Source organism: Oryctolagus cuniculus, chromosome 5 (genome assembly GCF_051225735.1).
Source record: "Oryctolagus cuniculus isolate XC-2025 breed Fujian yellow rabbit chromosome 5, ASM5122573v1, whole genome shotgun sequence".
NCBI lineage: Eukaryota > Metazoa > Chordata > Mammalia > Lagomorpha > Leporidae > Oryctolagus > Oryctolagus cuniculus.
This window is the reverse complement of record NC_142871.1, coordinates 165,493,286-165,510,829: the sequence shown is the minus strand read 5'-3', so window position 1 is coordinate 165,510,829 and position 17,544 is coordinate 165,493,286. Positions and strand designations below refer to the sequence as shown.

At 49.8% G+C, this 17,544-nt stretch overlaps 1 protein-coding gene and 1 pseudogene across 2 annotated transcripts; one reads left to right on the top strand and one right to left on the bottom strand.

Moving 5' to 3' along the window:
- The first annotated feature begins 1,322 nt into the window (after positions 1–1,322).
- LOC108178893 (small ribosomal subunit protein mS37 pseudogene) lies at positions 1,323–2,741 on the top strand (annotated as a pseudogene).
- Positions 2,742–4,914: 2,173 nt separating this feature from the next.
- On the bottom strand, positions 4,915–17,115 carry RPP40 (ribonuclease P/MRP subunit p40). 2 transcript variants are annotated; one of them, XM_002720961.5, is made up of 8 exons: positions 16,955–17,115; positions 15,533–15,677; positions 14,180–14,248; positions 11,857–11,952; positions 10,428–10,553; positions 6,747–6,945; positions 6,493–6,627; positions 4,915–5,448 (listed from the first exon to the last, which is right to left on the bottom strand). In XM_002720961.5, the coding sequence occupies exons 1-8, from the start codon at positions 17,075–17,077 to the stop codon at positions 5,250–5,252; spliced, it is 1,092 nt and encodes a 363-aa protein (XP_002721007.2). In that variant the 5' UTR covers positions 17,078–17,115; the 3' UTR covers positions 4,915–5,249. The 2 variants fall into 2 exon arrangements, with proteins under 2 accessions (XP_002721007.2, XP_089190637.1); XM_089334511.1 differs by lacking the exon at positions 16,955–17,115 and adding an exon at positions 16,746–16,874.
- Positions 17,116–17,544: the final 429 nt, after the last annotated feature.

Sequence of the window (17,544 nt, the reverse complement as noted above, 5' to 3'; positions counted from 1 at the left end):
TCTGTCTCTCTCTCTCTCACTGTCCACTCTGCCTGTCAAAAAAAAAAAAAAAAAAAAAGTAATCAGAAACAAATTCACAAACTGATGAAATCTGTACATACAGGAATGAAATTTTTTTTCCATGAAATTGAGATTTTAAAGAGAATTCAGAACGAAATACTGGAAATGAAGAATTCAATAGAACAAATGAAAAATACAGTGGAGAACCTTAAGAACAGACTGGAGGAAGCAGAAGAAAGAATATCTTAGAAGACAAATCTCTGGAAATTTTACAGTCAGACGAAAAAAAAAAGACAAAAAGTAGAAAACTACTACTGTGGAACAGTATGGAGATACCTCAGAAATCTGAATATAGACCTAGCATATGACCCAGCCATCCCACTCCTGGGAATTTATCCAGGACATGAAATCAGCATATGAAAGTTATCTATACCCCCATGTTTACAGTAGGTCAATTCACAATAGCTAAGATATGGAATCAACCCAAATGCTCGTCAAGTGAAGACTGGATAAAGAAATTATGGGATATGTACACCATGGAATACTGCATAGCAGTTAAAAAAAAAGTCATTTGCAACAAAATGGATGCAACTTAGTGAAATCAGTCAGTCCCAAAAGGACAAATACCATATGTTCTCCCTGATCTGTGATAATACAGCACCTAAAAGGTAATCTATAGAAGTGACATTAACACTTCAAGATGCAATGACTTTGAACAGCCCCCGTATCGACTATTGCGGAAGTTGTTTTTTCATACAATTTGTTGAACTCTTTAGTTAGTTTAAGTTAACTGAAAATAGATCTTAGTAAAAATAGGAATAGGGGCTATGGCACAGGTTAAGCCTCTGCCTGGCATCCCATATGGGCGCTGGTTCTAGTCCTGGCTGCTCCACTTCCAATCCAGCTCTCTGCTGTGGCCTGGGAAAGCAGTAGAAGATGGCCCAAGTGCTTGGCCTCTGCACCCGCATGGGAGACCTGGAAGAGTCTCCTGGCTCCTGGCTTTGGATCGGCACAGCTCCAACTGTTGCAGCCATCTGGGGAATGAACCAACGGAGGGAAGACCTCTCTCTGTCTCTCCTTCTGTCTGTAACTCTACCTCTCAAAGAAAATAGATTAAAAAAAAAAAAAACTTAAAGGTTTCTGAGGGGAAAAAATGGGCAGATGTCCTTAACAGACATTTCTCAAAAGGAGGTATCAGATGAAAAATTGCCCAATATCACTACTCATTAGAGAAGTGCAAATCAAAATTACAGTAAGACATCATCTCACCCCTGGTTAGAATGGACACTATCAAAAACACACCAAAAAACCTGTTGGTAACGATGCATAGAAAGAACTCCTATGCCCTGTTGATAGGAATGTACATTAATGCAACCATCACGGGAAACAGTATGGAGGTTCCTCAAGACCCTAAAAATAGATCTACCCTGTGATGCATCTATCCCACCACTGGTACATACACAAAGAATTTTAAAGTAAGTCAGAGGTAGCTGAGCTCCCACGTTTACAGCATACTATTCATAAGAGCCAAAAATGGAATCACCTAGCTGTCCATCAACAGATGAAAGGAGAAAGAAAACACGGTACATATAAACAACAGAACATTACTCGGCCATAAAAAAGAATCTGCCAGCTGTAACAGCATGGATGGGACGGGAGATCTCGTCAGATGAAATAAGCCGGATACAGGAAGATGAATACTACAATGCTCTCACATGGGAGAGGCAGAGAGGAATAGTGGACAGCGGAGCCTGGGAACACCCTGGGGTGGGGGGCAGAAGACACGGAGAGAACTGTCAGTGGTGCAGTGGTGCAGCTGGACAGGAAGAACAACTTTCAAAAAAAAAAAAAAGAATTATTTTATTTACTTGAAAGAGTTACAGAGAGAGGTAGAGACAAAGAAAGGTCTTCCATCCGCTGGTTCACTCCCCAGATGGCCCCAATGGCCCGAGCTGCGCTGATCTGAAGCCAGGGTCCAGGAGCTTCTTCCAGGTCTCCCACGTGCGTGCAGGGGCCCAAGGACTTAGGCCATGGAAGAACAACGTCTAACGTTACAGCACAATGGGATAACCACACTTGACAGTTCACGGTGCGCTGCCAGGTAGCTCGTACAGCGGATGCTGAATGTTCCCGACACAGAGAAATGATACATGGGAGGTGGTGATACTGCGCCGTGCACTGTCCACAGGACTGAAACGTCAGCCTGTACTCCCTAACTCCATCACTGTGTGTCAATTAAAAACAAGCTGTTACACTTCTGCTTAGACTTCCCACCTTACAGTCATCAAGAACACTGTTTGTGAGAGCCTGCGGGGAGCTCCGGGAGCAGTGGCGACGCCCAGTCTTCAGGGCCACCTGGCCTGGCCCGGGAACCCGCGGAGGCCTATACTGAAGCCCAGCGAACCCTCATCCTAGCTAACCCTTGGGGAGCAGTGCCAGAAGGGCGAGGCGACCTGTGTCATGCAGGTGTTGCTGATGAAGGCTTGCTGGAAGCAGAATGAACTCCGCGATGGATGGAGCGTGTGGCAAAGAGACCAGGATTTCCTCGATTGTGCTTCCAGGGCTCAGGGAGCCAGAAAGATGAGATCACTGCAGGAAACTTCGGGAGTCTCGGAGTTCACCCCCCAAGAAGCTGCGTAAGTTGTTAGAGGTTTCCTAACAAACACCATGTCAGTCGAAAACAGAGAAGCATTTCCAGTGACTGGAATAGAGCTTCTGAGGACTGCATGAAGATGTTTTAGACACTGATGCCACTGTGCCCTCTTTGAAGGGCATATGCTCTCTCTGAAGGATGCATAAGGCAAAATACTTTATTTTTTGGCATATGCATGGTCTGGATGGAAGTTTTGCTTTATCTTGAAATAAAATCCTTCGAAGAGAACTCAAAAAAAAAAAAAAAAAAGAATGCTGTTTGTAGCTGTTTGTAGCTTCGTTCTCCTGTAAATGGCCAAGGTCGGTTAATTCTGGCTTAGAACGAGTTGGAAAGTATTCCTTCCTCTGATTTGTTCAAAAAATGTACGAGGAATTGCAATGGCTTCTTAACCATGGCCACTGAAGTCACGTGGCCTGGATTCTTTGCAGGAAGATTTACAAACTACAGTTTCAGTATCTTAAATAGATACAGGACTTCTGATGTATTTCTTAAATTCAGTAATTTGTGTTTTTAAAGGAATTTGTCAAGGTCATCTACGTTGCTGTATTGTTTTTTTGTTTTGTTTTGTTTTGACAGAGTGGACAGTGAGAGAGAGAAAAAGGTCTTCCTTCCGTTGGTTCACCCTCCAAAGGCTGCCGCGGCCGGTACGCTGCGGCCGGCGCACCGCGCTGATCCGATGGCAGCAGCCAGGTGCTTCTCCTGGTCTCCCATGGGTTGCAGGGCCCAAGCACTTGGGCCATCCTCCACTGCACTCCCTGGCCACAGCAGAGAGCTGCACTGGAAGAGGAGCAACCGGGACAGAATCCGGCGCCCCAACCAAGACTAGAACCCGGTGTGCCGGCGCCGCAGGCGGAGGATTAGCCTAGTGAGCCGCGACGCCAGCCTACATTGCTGTATTGTCATAACAGTGTTCCCAATATTCCCATGGTCTTTAAGCTATTATATACAACTATAGCACACATCTACTTTACTTTTACATAAATTATAAATTCCACACTACTTCATTTTGTTATCTTTAAAAAAGGCTTAAATAAATCATAGACTTGCCTGTTAACTATTTCTAGCATTCTTCACTCCTTTCTATAGGCATTTTCCTTCTGCCTGAAAAAAATTTGTTGAATTTATTGGCATAAAAGTGCTCCCAATATTCCCTCAGTTACTTTTTAATTTATTTATTTGAAAGGTAAAGTTAGAGAGGAGAGACAAAAAGAGAGATCTTCAATACACTAGTTCACTCCCAAATGGCTGCAATGGCCAGAGCTGGGCCTATCTGAAGCCAGGGGCTTCTTCCGGGTCTCCCATGTGAGTGCAGGGGCCCAAGCACTTGGGCCATTCTCCACTTCTTTCCCAAGCCACAGCAGAGAGCTGGATCAGAAGTGGAGCAGCCGGGACTAAAAAAGGCACCCACAGAACACCAGCCCCGTCCCTCAGTCTTCAAGCTATTCTGGACTGCTACACAGACATCTGCTGCACTTTTAAGGTATTATAAATTCCACACTACTTCATTCTCTATGCATATTCCCGTGTTTGCATGCACACACACTCTCAGGGGACAGTGTTCCTTGGGAGAATGGGGAAAGTGGACAGTTTTATTCACAGCTTGCACTCACACTAAGTCGATTCTTTTGGGGTCTCAGCTTTATGAGGTCTTCCATCAGTTTTCCTCCCTTGGGCAGGAAAACTGTTTTACTGCCCCTTCCCCACCCTGGCCTGTGAAAAGCTCAGTTGTGCCTTTGCACAGCTTATTGACACATTTTAAAGCATAGTTCTTCATGCATATTGCAGAAGTTTGTTCTCCACCGGCCCCTATCAGCCACACTGGACGAGAAATTCAACTTGTTTGCTAACAACTGACGGTCTTCATTGGTCTTTCCCTGGTCCAGGGTGAGCACACACAATCATGAACCAGGCTGGCCTGAGATCAAGCCTCAGACTCACCAGCATTAAGAAGCCACTACACAATGCCACCTACAGCAGGGAGTAGCCCTAGTAAGGATGACACAAAGATTTCTTTTAATTATGAGAAAATTGAGCGACACCACACTTCTCACTCAGGGACTTAATCCTCCCTGGGTGCCTGGCCATTCAGGCTTCCTCTATAAAACCTCATGTTGACACTGACACAGAAGAGACCCAGCTGCTGGCAGACTGGCCCCAAGGCCAGAGCAGAATGCTGGCTGAGGCTGCCCTGAGATATGTCATCACTGTACAAGCCAGAGTGCACACACAGCCTTTCTAAAGCATAAACAAACAGGATATAATACTTTTAAAAAGATTTATGTATTTATTTGAAAGGCAGAGTGACGGAGATACAGAGAGATTGATCGTCCATCTGCTGGTTCACTCCTCAAACGGCCACAACGTCCAGGACTGGGGCCAGGCTGAGGCCAGGAGTCAGGAACTCCATCCACGTCTCCCACATCTGTGTAGACCATCTTCCACTGCTTTCCCAGGAGCATTAGCAGGGAGCTGGATCAGAAGCAGAGCAGCCAGGACTCGAACCAGTGCGGATACGGGATGCCAGTACTCCAAGCAGCAGCTTTGACCCACTGTACCACAACACTGGCCCCACAAATAGTTCTGCTGTTTGCATTTTTCACAGGAAACAGTCGTCATTGGCACCAACAGCCAACTGAAGCCAATAGTCCTGATTGTTAAAAATCACGAAGTTATATATATGTTCGCCTCCTTTGTGAAAACCGTGTTCCTTTTCTCTCCATGCAACAGGGCTGTCTGCGAAGCTGTGGACCGACAGTGTTAGCCACGGAGCTAACTTCGGCTCATCGAAGTAGTGGCTGGAAAAGGAAGACACCTCTTAAACCAGGGGGCTTAGGGACGCTCCGATTGCTAAAAGCTTATCCAGTGTAAGCAGTATTTCTGGTGTGTTTATGAAATCGAGACCTCAGCTTTACAGCCAAAGCCCAGGACATGCAGATTCAATCTCTGATGTCACACTGTGCGACCTCCATAAGAAGTGTGAGTACACCCAGCAAAGCCCACTCCAGCTCTGGAGCGCCACCTGCAAGAACCAACCGGCAAAAGCAGGCCTGGCAAGGGCGGCAGGACAGCTCCCCTCCCGGCGAGACCACCGGTCAAGTGTCTGTTACCAGAAATGCTGTGGAATAACTCACCAGATTTTCACCAACCTGACATTCTTGCTAAAGAAAGCCAATGCATTAAACTAAAATATGGGAGAAAGGGTGCTAAACTTATGATAAGACCCTCGGGCCTTCAACCTTGGACATTTTAAAAGCGGAGACTGAAGATGCAAGATGAGCAAAGAGGATTGAGCTCAAGTGACAGGGATCAGAGAGCCCTCACGTGAGGCACAGAACCGCCCCTGATGGAAACACCTATCTGTTCTATGCCATCCCTGGGACATTACCAAGGCCCAGCGGTTCACAGAATTCTTATAACGGGACAAATCTTAGAGGTGATTTGGATTCCGAGACGGCCAACTGTTTGCTCCCACTTCAGAATGAAGTATCTTGAAGAACTCCCATCCTTAACGCAGCTCACGTGTCACAAGGAGTGTGCTGCGTTTTAAGCGACACGGTGACTCTGGCCGTACCCAGCAGCACGGGGCAGCAGGGCCAACGGAGCGAGCAGCTCACGCCTAAGGAACCGAAGCTCCGCTCTGCTCTTCTCTCTGTCGGGACAAGCGCTTGGCCACTCAATGTTGCCATCAGGGAAAACCACGCCACTGAACAGGACGATGTTACTAAACCATGAGGCCAAGCAAGGGAACGGGGAGTCACGGGGGGCCCTGCGACGTGGAACCTCAGCACCGCCCGCGGCCTGAGTGGCCGAGCAGGACACACAAGGCCAGGCGTCCTCACCGCAGCCGCTCCAGCAGCAGGCAGATCTTCTCGGGAAGCAGGAAACCGGTGATGCTGCACAGATACGCCTTTGCCAAGGCCGTGTTGGGCTGAGGACAGCAGTAGGTGGATATGAAATTGTGGGGTTCGTTATTTCTGTCACAGAGAAACAAAAGAAAAGAAAACGCATTTGTAGCCACCACAGGCTCACGTCCGGAGCGGTGATGTTATGGAAACACCGAGGCCGGGCAGGACGGGGGACGGCGGATACGCACTGGTCCACGTTGCTGCAGACGGCGCCGAGCCACTCGAAGAGCTCCGGCGCCCCGCAGAGCACGCCCGGCAGGCCCGCAATGTAGTCGCTCTGCAGCACGGGGCAGGGCAGCTCCCCCAGGCTGCTCCCGGAGACTTTGGGCTGATGCTCCTGGATGTGGTAGTTGGAGAAGTACGACATCAGGGACGACTCTGCAGCACCTGAAAGCATCCCACGTTAGCATATTGCAAACGGGTCCAGAGAATCCCCGACCCTACCCCATTCCCGTCCGAGAGTGAGGGGAAGCAGGCGGGATTACATAAGGCGGAAGCTATGCAAAGCTGCATTCAAGTCACTGTCCTTTACAGTGGCTTCCAGCGCCTTGTCCAGAGCTCTGTAAACACTCGTCTCCGTTCACGTTTTCCTGGAAAAGTACAACACTTTCCGACCAGACCCACACGAGTTCCACTGTTTGCCCTCACAAGGAAACTTCAGCTGATACATTCTTTATGGATGACTAACACTGGTGAGCTCTACAGAGAACGGAACACAGCTGTACAGTCTCTACGTAGGAAACAGAAGCAGAACTAATGATGATAAAGTCTCATTTGAGCTTGCCCTGGAAAACCCAGTAAAATCTAGGGTGTCTTTCAGGAGTGTCTGCAGAGCCAACGACCTCGGAAGAGAGAAAGACGGACCCCTGGTGGAGCACGGGGCAGGCCTGCTCACTGTCCAGAGCTCATCCGGCTGCCTGCACAGTGCAGAGGGAATTCCAGGGGCTGCCACTGCGGTGCAGCAGGTTAAGCCGCTGCCTGTGAGGCTGCCATCCCATCAGGGTGCTGGTTCAAGTCCTGGCTGCTCTGCTTCTGATTCAGCTCCATGTTAATGCCCCAGGGAAAGGAGAGGAAGATGGACCAGGTGCTTGGGCCCCTGCACCCACGTGGGAGACCGGATGGAGTTCCAGGATCCTGGCCATTGCAGCCATTTGGGGAGTGCACCAGTGGATGGAAGATCTCTCTATGTCTCACCTTCTCTGTCACTCTCCCTTTCAAATAAAATACTTAAAAAAAAAAATGTGAATTCTTGAAGTTCTGGGTTCTCCCATGATAGAACCTATGGCAAATGCCAGCACTACCTGGCCAACTCCGGGTCACGCCATGGGAACTGGGACTTGGTAACCGGTGCTAATGCTGACACCTGGTGTCAACTGGCCTGCTCCGAGGGTACTGCGGCTGTGATAAAGCCGACCTCCGGTCTATCTGCGAGGACATTTCTGGAGGAGGCTGGCATATGAGTTGCCAAGCCAAGTGGAGAAGATCTGCCCTCAACATGGGTGGGCACCATCCTGTCCACCAAAGGCCCAGAGAGCACAGGACAGAAGGCAGGCAAATCTGTTCTCTCAAGCAGGGACATCCTTTTCTCCTGCTGCTAAACAGCAAAACTCCAAGACCCAAGCCTCTGGAACCCCAGCAGCTGCAACACTGGCTCCCCAGTTCCGAAACTCTGACGGGGACTGAGCCATACCACTAGCATCCTTAGGTCCCCAGCTTACAGACAACTACAGAGGACTTCCCAACCTCCATACTCACATCAGCCGTAGTAAATGCACCCATACATTTACTATCCAACCACCCACCCGTGCACCCATCCACCTATTCATCCGTCCACCCACCCATCATCTAGCCACTCTTCTATCCGTCCATGCATCCACCTTTTGGTTCTGTCTCTGGAGAATCCTGACGAATAGACGCTGCCCACTGCTACTGCTTTGAGGAATTAAGTCCACTGTCTCTGACCCAACAATATCATATCTTACTTCAGCAACCCCAAGACTCCGGGAGGCCACCTGGTAAGCCTGCAAGTGAAGTGAAATCCCAGACCTTTCAGAGCCCCTAACAAATCCTTGAAGGACTCAAGAGTCTTAGGAACAGGAGCTATTCACAGCCAAGTGTGGTGGCTTCACAGGATTCAAGCAATTGACACTTCAGGAACTCTCTCTGCTCCTTTCCTACCACACGCGCAAGTATGCGCGAGGTCCTACAGAAACAGGGCTCATGAAGGCGGCGAGGGCAGGCAGTGACCAGAGACTCGCCTTCAGCAGCAGAGCCCTGCGCTTCCCCAGCACCTCACCATCGCGATGCCCACCGATCTGATTAGCGTAAGCTTGGGAGGCGCAGAAGATTCACTTCTGAAAGGGGCAATCCACTCGACAGTCAAAGCAGATCAACATGTTCAAAAACATGGCAATCTGAACTAAATGTACTGTTATAATCAATTAAAAGTTACACGTATTTAATGACATGTGTGAGTTGTTTTCTCACAATGCGTAAGTAGGCCACAGATGCATCCATAATTGATATTAATTTAAAATATAATAGCCAATGGGTGCCGGCGCCGTGGCTCACTAGGTTAATCCTCTGCCTGCGGCACCGGCACCCCATGTGGGCACCGGGTTCTAGTCCCAGTTGCCCCTCTTCCAGTCCAGCTCTCTGCTGTGGCCCGGGAAGGCAGTGGAGGATGGCCCAGGTGCTTGGGCCCTGCACCCGCATGGGAGACCAGGAGGAAGTACCTGGCTCCTGACTTCGGATCGGCGCAACGTGCTAGCCGTGGTGGCCATTTGGGGAGTGAACCAACAGAAGGAAGACCTTTCTCTCCCTCTCTCTCACTGTCTAACTCTGCTGTCAAATATATATATTATATATATATAACAACCAAGACTATTGGGGGTAAACTGGAGAGAATGATGGGGAGAAACAGTTAGATTAGCTGCTCTGAAGCTACTTTCCTGATCTCTGATCTACAGGAAACCCAAGAGCATTGAGGCAGATGGCCATGTGCCTGATGATCCTGATACGGTTTCCAGGGCTGTCTGAAGGCCTGGTTCAGCTTCCTTAATGATGTTTTTACACACATGTGTATGACAGAACCTTGACCACACATGTGTATGATAGAACCCTGACCACAGGGATGGTTACACACATGTATGACAGAACCCTGACAGCAGGGATGGTTACACACATGTATATGACAGAACCCTGACCACAGGGATGGTTACACACATGTATATGATAGAACCCTGACCACAGGGATGGTTACACACATGTATATGACAGAACCCTGACCACAGGGATGGTTACACACATGTATATGACAGAACCCTGACCACAGGGATGGTTACACACATGTATATGACAGAACCTTGACCACAGGGATGGTTACACACATGTGTATGATGGAACCCTGACCACAGGGATGGTTACACACATGTATATGACAGAACCCTGACCACAGGGATGGTTACGCACATGTATATGACAGAACCCTGACCACAGGGATGGTTACGCACATGTATATGACAGAACCTTGACCACAGGGATGGTTACACACATGTATATGACAGAACCCTGACCACAGGGATGGTTACACACATGTGTATGATGGAACCCTGACCACAGGGATGGTTACACACATGTATGACAGAACCCTGACCACAGGGATGGTTACACACATGTATGACAGAACCCTGACCACAGGGATGGTTACACACATGTATATGACAGAACCTTGACCACAGGGATAGTTACACACATGTATGACAGAACCTTGACCACAGGGATGAACCACCATTCACTCCCATTATTCCTCTGTACCTAACAATTAGACTTCAAACTCACCGCACTGTCGTGTTATTTATTCTTCATACCTGTATTGTGCCAAGCGAAAAGAAAATTGAACTTCAGGGGCTTCTTTTCTTTGAAGGACCAAGATGTTCTCTTATACTTCTTAGAATTCAGGTTAAAGGATAACTCCATCAAATCAACGGAAACGACTTTAAAAATGCAAGAAGGAATACACATTTTATTCATACATATACATCACATACAGCCTGCACTGCAGACAAGTGTTGTATTCTGTAAATCAGAAATTTTAAAAATATCACAGATAGTGAAAATTATTTTGTTCTTCTTGTACTCTCTGGGTTTAGCCAATCAAAGCGATCCCTTTACCAGGCATTTCCAGCACTGAGAGCTAGTCACAACCCTGGTCTAAGTTCCTATCTTCTCTAGGGCAGAGACCAAGGGCAGAGCGGGCATCTGGCCTGCAGTAAGATGCTGAGATGCTCACGTCCCATCGTGGGTTCAGTATCCAGCTCCACTCCTGACTCCAGCTTCCTGCTAACGCAGCGCCCAGGCGGCAGTGAGGATGGCTCGACTAACTGGGCTCCTGCCATTTCACGGAGGAGATGCATGTGGGGTTCCTAGCTCCTGGCTTTGGCCCCGAAGCTGTTCTGGGCATTTGGGGAGTCAATGGGGCCTCTCTTTTTCTTTCAATAAATAAAAAAATAAAATAAAGAACAGGGCAGGGGTCCTTGGGAGGGCCGCTATAATCCACCTATGGACACAGTGGACTTCTCTGCTGATGCCCAGACCAGACACTGACAGCAGAACATGTCTTCACTCACGGATTCCTATTAGGAATCATAAAGACTTGGGGGAAAAAAAGTCAAAGGAAATTCTTTATTAAGAAGTAGTTTTAGGGGCCAGCATTGTGGCGTAGGGGTAAAGCCACCACCTGCAGTGCCAGCATCCCATATGGGCACTGGTTCAAATACCCACTGCTCTACTTCCAATCCAGCTCCCTACTAGTGTGTCTGGGAAAGCAGTGGAAGGTGGTCCAAATCCTTAGACCCCTGCACCCACATGGGAGACCTGGAGGAGGTCCCTGGCTCCGGAGCAGCCCAGCTCCGGCCACTGCAGCCCTTTGCGAACCAGAGGATGGAAGATCTCTCTCTCTCTCTCTCTCTCTCTCTCTGCCTCTCTGCGACTCTGCCTTTCAAATAAATAAATAAATCTTAGGCAAAAAAAGTTTTAGACTCTTACTTTGGGTTCATTACTTCGAATTTTTGACACAAAGCATACATATCTAATGAAATAGTCCAATTATATGTTCTTTATAAAACTCAGTCTACTACTGGAGAGAGAGATTTAACAGCCAAGTTCAATTGGTTGAGACAAGGAAAAGCCCTATGTTTCTGAACAAAGAGATGAGAGGCAATTCTAACATTTAAAATTAAATTGCCACAGGAAGATAACTAACTTGTTGGAAACTGATAGGGCACAAATCATACTTACTAAATCTCATACTTTTTCTGCCAGAATACTTAGATGGATGACCTTCAAGTCCAGTTTCTTCATAAGTGTCTTTATCCAGGGATAAAATTAATTTCCCTACAAATCAAATAATACCCATAAAGTAGACACTAAAAATTCGACGCAGGGTTCTGACTACACAAGTAAGCAAGCCAGCCAAACTGAACAGCTAGCATACAATTACCACATCCATGTAATAAACTGCATACAAAGACCTAATTTTTAAGGCTATGACTTATATATACACACATCTTATTACAGAATACTACTTACATGTTAAAGAGACAATGCTGTTACTTATAACAGTGAACCTAGAGATAATCCAAATTTCTATTAAAGAAAGAATAAACAAATCAAGACCCACTGGGTCTTTTGAATACATTCAGGACAATAAAAACAGTAAGTCAGAGCTACAGTCACGGCCCAGACCATGACATTTTGGTCAATAAGGAACCGCATATTCGAAGGTGGGTCCTCTACAATTATAATGGAGCTGGAAAACACCTATCACACAGTTGCATTGCACCACACACTCTCCCCACATGTCTCTGGTGATGCTGGTGTAAACGCGTCTAGTGCAGAGCACAGACAATTCCGTACAGTGCACCACACTTGATGATAAACTAGGTACTGGTTAGTGTATTTACTACACTGTTCTTATTAAGTATACGCTTGAATACACACACACAAAAAATGGGGGACTGGCATTGTGGTGCAGCTGGTTAAGCCAGCACCTACAACACCAGCATTCCATGTGAATGCTACTTCAAGTCCTGGCTACTCCCCTCCCCGCCCTGCTTTTTTTATAGAGTGCCTGGTTTTAGTCCCGGAGACTCCATTTCTTCTTCTCCCTTTTTTTTTTCTTAAAAGATTTATGTGAAAGGCAGAGTTATAGCAGGGCAGAGAGGGAGAGGAAGGGGGAGGGGGAGTGAACAATCAGAAGATCTCTCTTTCTCTTTGCCTCTCACTCTGCCTTTCAAACAAATAAATAAACCTTTAAAAAAAAAAGTTTAGGGGTCGGCATTATGGCATAATGGGCAAAACTGCTGCCTACCAATGCTGGCATCCCATCCAGCTGCCAGTTCATGCCTGACCTACTCCACTCAAACCAGCTCACTGTTAACAGCCTGGGAAAAGTAGCAGAAGATGGCCCGTGTACTTGGGCCCCTGCCACCCATGCAGGAGACCTGGATGAAGCTCCTGGCTCTTGGCTCCTGGCTTTGGCCTGGCCTAGTGCTGGCCATTGTGGCCATTGAGGGAGTCAATCAGTGGACGGAAAATCTTTCTGTGTCTCTCCCTCTCTCTCTGTAACTCTTTCAAATAAATGAATACATTTTTATAAATATTTAAAAGGTTGCTATAAAACTGGGCAGGTATTGTGGCACAGTGGGATAAGCTGCTGCTTAGGACACCAGCATCCCATGGCGCAGTGCCTGGGATCAGGTCTTGGCTCCTCCACTTCTGATCCAATTTCCTGACAGTGTCCTGGAGGCAGCAGAAGATGCCCAAATCCTGGATCAGAGCGTCAGTCTGATTCAAGGCCCCCTGCTCTGCTTCTGATCCAGTTTCCGGCTAACACACCTGGGAAGGAGCAGATATGGCTCAAGTACTTAGGCCCCAGCCACCCTCGTGGTAGAGTCAGAGGGAACTGTAGCCTTCTTCTGGCTTTGGCCTGCCGGGCCCTGTAGGTTGTGGGCATCTGGGGAATGAATCCGCATATAGAAGATTCTCTCACTCTGGTTTTCAAGTAGATGAAACTAAGTAAACGGTAACAAACACACACACACACCAAGTCTGCCACGCTGCGCTGACAGCAGCCTCGTACACCTGGAGCCTGCCCTGCCTCTTGATCCCATCATCTTCCCTGTGCTTGGTTTGATTTCATCACGGCCCTGGGAACCACCGGCTACCCCGCACAGCTCAGGTGTGTAGCGGGCTGTATCATCTGGGCTTGTGTCTTACACTCAATGGTTTCCATACAACCACAAAATCTCCTATTCATGCCTTTCTCAGAACACAGCCTTACTGTTAAGCAATGCATGACTGTATGTGCGCTGATACAGAAAGTGTCTACGCTAGGTACTTCATACTGAAGTAGTATGATGGAATTTACATTATAAACCTTCTTTGTGCGTTTATAAACTCACTGAAAATGTCTGGGCGGGAAAATAGCAAGTTATTCACAATTTCCTATAAGAAGCAGGTGAGTTTGGAAGGAGGAGTTAAAAGGTGGTGACCTCATGTTTTCTAAACATTATGCATTTCTCTTATAATTAGAAAAAGAAAGAAAAATCAGTATTGTTACCATTTGGTAGCAAGGCAACAGTATTATCTTCGTCAATGTTTGTGTTGTATGTTAGTGCATAGCACGAACCTGTACGAGAGAAGTCCAAAGAAGAGATTAAGACAGCAGAAAAAAAAAAAAGAAAGAAACCACATCTGCATAATATTAGTGGATTATTTTCAGGTGATAACAATCTTCCACGCAAATAACAGTCAGTACCTGTCACCGTTCCAGCTCACTCAATAAGGCCAACACCTGCAGAGGGTAACCTGGGACATGCAGAAGGCCAGCCTCCAGCCGGTTCACTCTGCCACCAAGGGCCCATTTGTGCAAGTCCCCTATTATCAATCAACAAACGAACTCAGCCTGGAACACGCGCCCTGGGGATGCAGGCAGAGAGCGACAGGTAGACACAGGTCAACGTACACTCCTCAAGGCGGCGTTCCGACTTACACTCAAAAGCTCTTCCACTTCCCCACGCCTCAGCTCCCCAGGCCTACTTCATAGAGTCGTTGCGAGGGCTAAATTAATAGGCACTGAAAAGTGCCTGCGAATGTCCACGCCGTTAACAAAACAACTTCAGACCAAAGACAAAGGCCCCGGCTTCACAAGCAGCCCCGCAGTGTCCGGCGGGGAGACTATGAGCACGGGACTTCTCGCCAGCTCGCCTGAGAGCGCACCATGGGCCCTACAGCAGGACAAGTGCGTGGCCAGCGTGCGGCGGTCACGAGAGCAGAGTGGGCTCCCTAAAGGTCCCATCAACACGGCCTCACACGGACGGCTCCCAGGAGACAACTGCAACAAACCAGTCAGCCTGGCTGGGGCGAGGTGCGCAGAGCGGGAGGGCCCCGCGTCTGAGCACTCAGCTCCGGGAAGGGCAGCTGCGCCGCATCAGGAGAGTGGGCCGCGTCTTCGCAGCCACCCCCCAACAGCAGGACCCCGATCGCAGACCTCCCTCCTCCATCAACTCCTGCTTTACCATGAGGGGTACCCCACGTTCAACATCCGCACCCAACACGTGTGGGCAGGTCTAATCAGAAATCCCCACGGAAAGAGGGCACACCAGAGAGGAGGGTGACGACCCTGGGGAGTGGGGGTAGTAATGCACGCCCTTCGACACACAGGCTACCCCCACAGGGCCTGCCTGGGACAAGAGGAACCCAGTATTGTGACAGTCTCCTTGGACAACCACGCCTTGTCCCAATGTCAGCAATGAGCCATGCACATAGTAGTCCCATGAGAGCCAGTCTCCTGGCTACATCACTGCTGTCTTAGTCTGCATAAGGACACCATGTGGCTTCCACAACAAAACCGCCCCCGGCCACCTTCTAGAACACACCCCTGCCTGCTCACACGTTGTGCGGTTTTTCATACCTTTCTTCACAAAGGTGTTGATGAATTCAGGTGTGATGAATTCATGCAGAGGTAAATTCTTCACAAGATAATAGGGCCCGAGCTCCGTGACCAGGCTCTTCAGTTCCTTTGGTAGCAAGGCACATTCCGGAATGAGAAACGAAACCTAGTGGGACACGTACAAACTCCGTCTCACTTTCACCACCAACAGCCAGGTGTTCGGCAAGGAGGTGAGAGCGTCAAAGTGGCTGCTTCTCCAGTTTTTACTGGAATACATACACGGAGGTGGCGGAACGCCAAGCTCACCTACTGATTTCAAGCACAGAACCTTGACAAGTCAAGCTTTGCATTTCTGCATGCAAACAGAGTGAAGACACGAAGCAGAAAAAAAAAATCTTTTTAAATTGTTATTTGGTGACTGGCGCTGTGGCAACAGAAGGTTGAACCTGCCCTGCCGGCACCGGCATCCCATGCGGGCACGGGTTCTACTCCCGGCTGCTCCACTTCCCATCCAGCTCCCTGCTAAGGCACCTGGGAAAGCAGCGGAAGCTGGCCCAGGTGCTTGGGCCCCTGCACCCACGTGGGAGGCCCGGAGGAAGCTCCTGGCTGGCCCAGCCCTGCCCTGGCCACCGAACCAGCGGATGGAAGATTTCTCTCTCTCTCTCTCTCTCTGCATTTCTGCCTTCCAAATATTTTTTTTTAAATCTTATTTGAAAGGGAGAAAGAGAGAAATCTCCCATCTGCTGGTTCACTCTCCAAATGCCTGCAACCGAAGCCAGAGCCAGCAATGCTATCCAGGTCTCCCATGCGGGCGGCAGGAAGCCCATCGCCTGAGCCACCTCTCCTCTCGGGGTCTGCATCAGCGGGCAGCTGGAGTCAGGAGAGGGCTGACCATCGAACCCAGTCACTTCCACGTGGGCGCGGGTGTAGACGCCAGCCGTAACTCTTCACCACGGAAGGCTAGTTCTGTGGGGTGTCTGCGGCTAGGAAAGCAGAGAGCTCCCCGGGCCTGTGCACGGCACAATGCACGGGGAAGCCCCCCAGGCACAGGCGGGTGCGGGACTCAGCACCACAGGGAGCCGGTGCGGAGGACGCCGCGCGAAGGGGAGAGTTCCAAGCGGCCATGGTCAACCACCCCAGGCCCGCACACCCCTCTCTCCGTCCCAGAGCGGAGAGCCCAGGACACGAGGCACCAGCCGGCGGCGCTCCGGGAAACAGCGAGAGGCGCTCCCACCGCTCAATCCCTCAACAGCGGCGGGCACGGCGCACCGCATCCTGGGAGTTGTAGTCCTCCAGCCCTGAGAGCTAAGAGTCCGGGGCCGAGAAGAGACTACAATTCCCATCATGCCGCCGCCTGCCCCGCACGCCCACGACGGTCCCGCCATAGCGAAATCTGAGCGCGGCTGCTTCGGAACTCTGGACCGCCCGCGGAGACGAACTCACCTTGTAATTATAATAGTGCGTCTCCACGAAATGCCGGTGGCGGGGCCTTGGATCGTGGAAACTCGACATCACGCAGGACAGGAAGTGCTGCGGCGTCTCTCGCAGCCGGCGCAGCGTGGCCATGCTCCCGCCTGTTGCTGCCGCTCCAGAGCTCCGCCCCTTCCTTTTATGCCCCGCCCCTTCCTTTTGCCCCCGCCCCACCCGCGGGCATGCGCAGTGCGGCTCGGCAGCTGCCCGGCGGGATGGCGCTTCTCGCGGCGACCTCCGGGCCGGTTCCGTGAGGAACCTCCGCTGACGCTCCTTGGCGCGCGGCGTCTGACACCGTGAACCCACCGCCTCCGATGCGGAGACGACGCCTCGGCGGCCGCTGACCGGCCCCGGGCGGCCTCAGGGCGCGGTGGCCAGCCGCGGACCCCAGTGGCCGCGTCAGGGAGGACCGCCTGGACCTTCGCTTTCCCCCGCGACGGTCGCGGCTCTGAGGGGTCACCACCCGGGCCTTTCGGGTGCGCGCCGGGGTCTGCGCTGCTGCGAGCTGCTCGGGCTTGGGGGTGCGCAGCAGTCGGACGTGGGTTGAACGGCGTCCGCGAATA

What these genes read in the sequence shown, in the direction of transcription:
- RPP40 (XM_002720961.5), bottom strand. Translation starts at nt 17,077, where the DNA reads ATGGCCACGCTGCGCCGGCTGCGAGAGACGCCGCAGCACTTCCTGTCC. An exon ending in CGCACTATTATAATTACAAG is followed by an intron (nt 15,678 to 16,954) that starts GTGAGTTCGTCT and finishes GTGTCCCACTAG; the next exon opens with GTTTCGTTTCTCATTCCGGA. An exon ending in CAACACCTTTGTGAAGAAAG is followed by an intron (nt 14,249 to 15,532) that starts GTATGAAAAACC and finishes TCTCTCGTACAG; the next exon opens with GTTCGTGCTATGCACTAACA.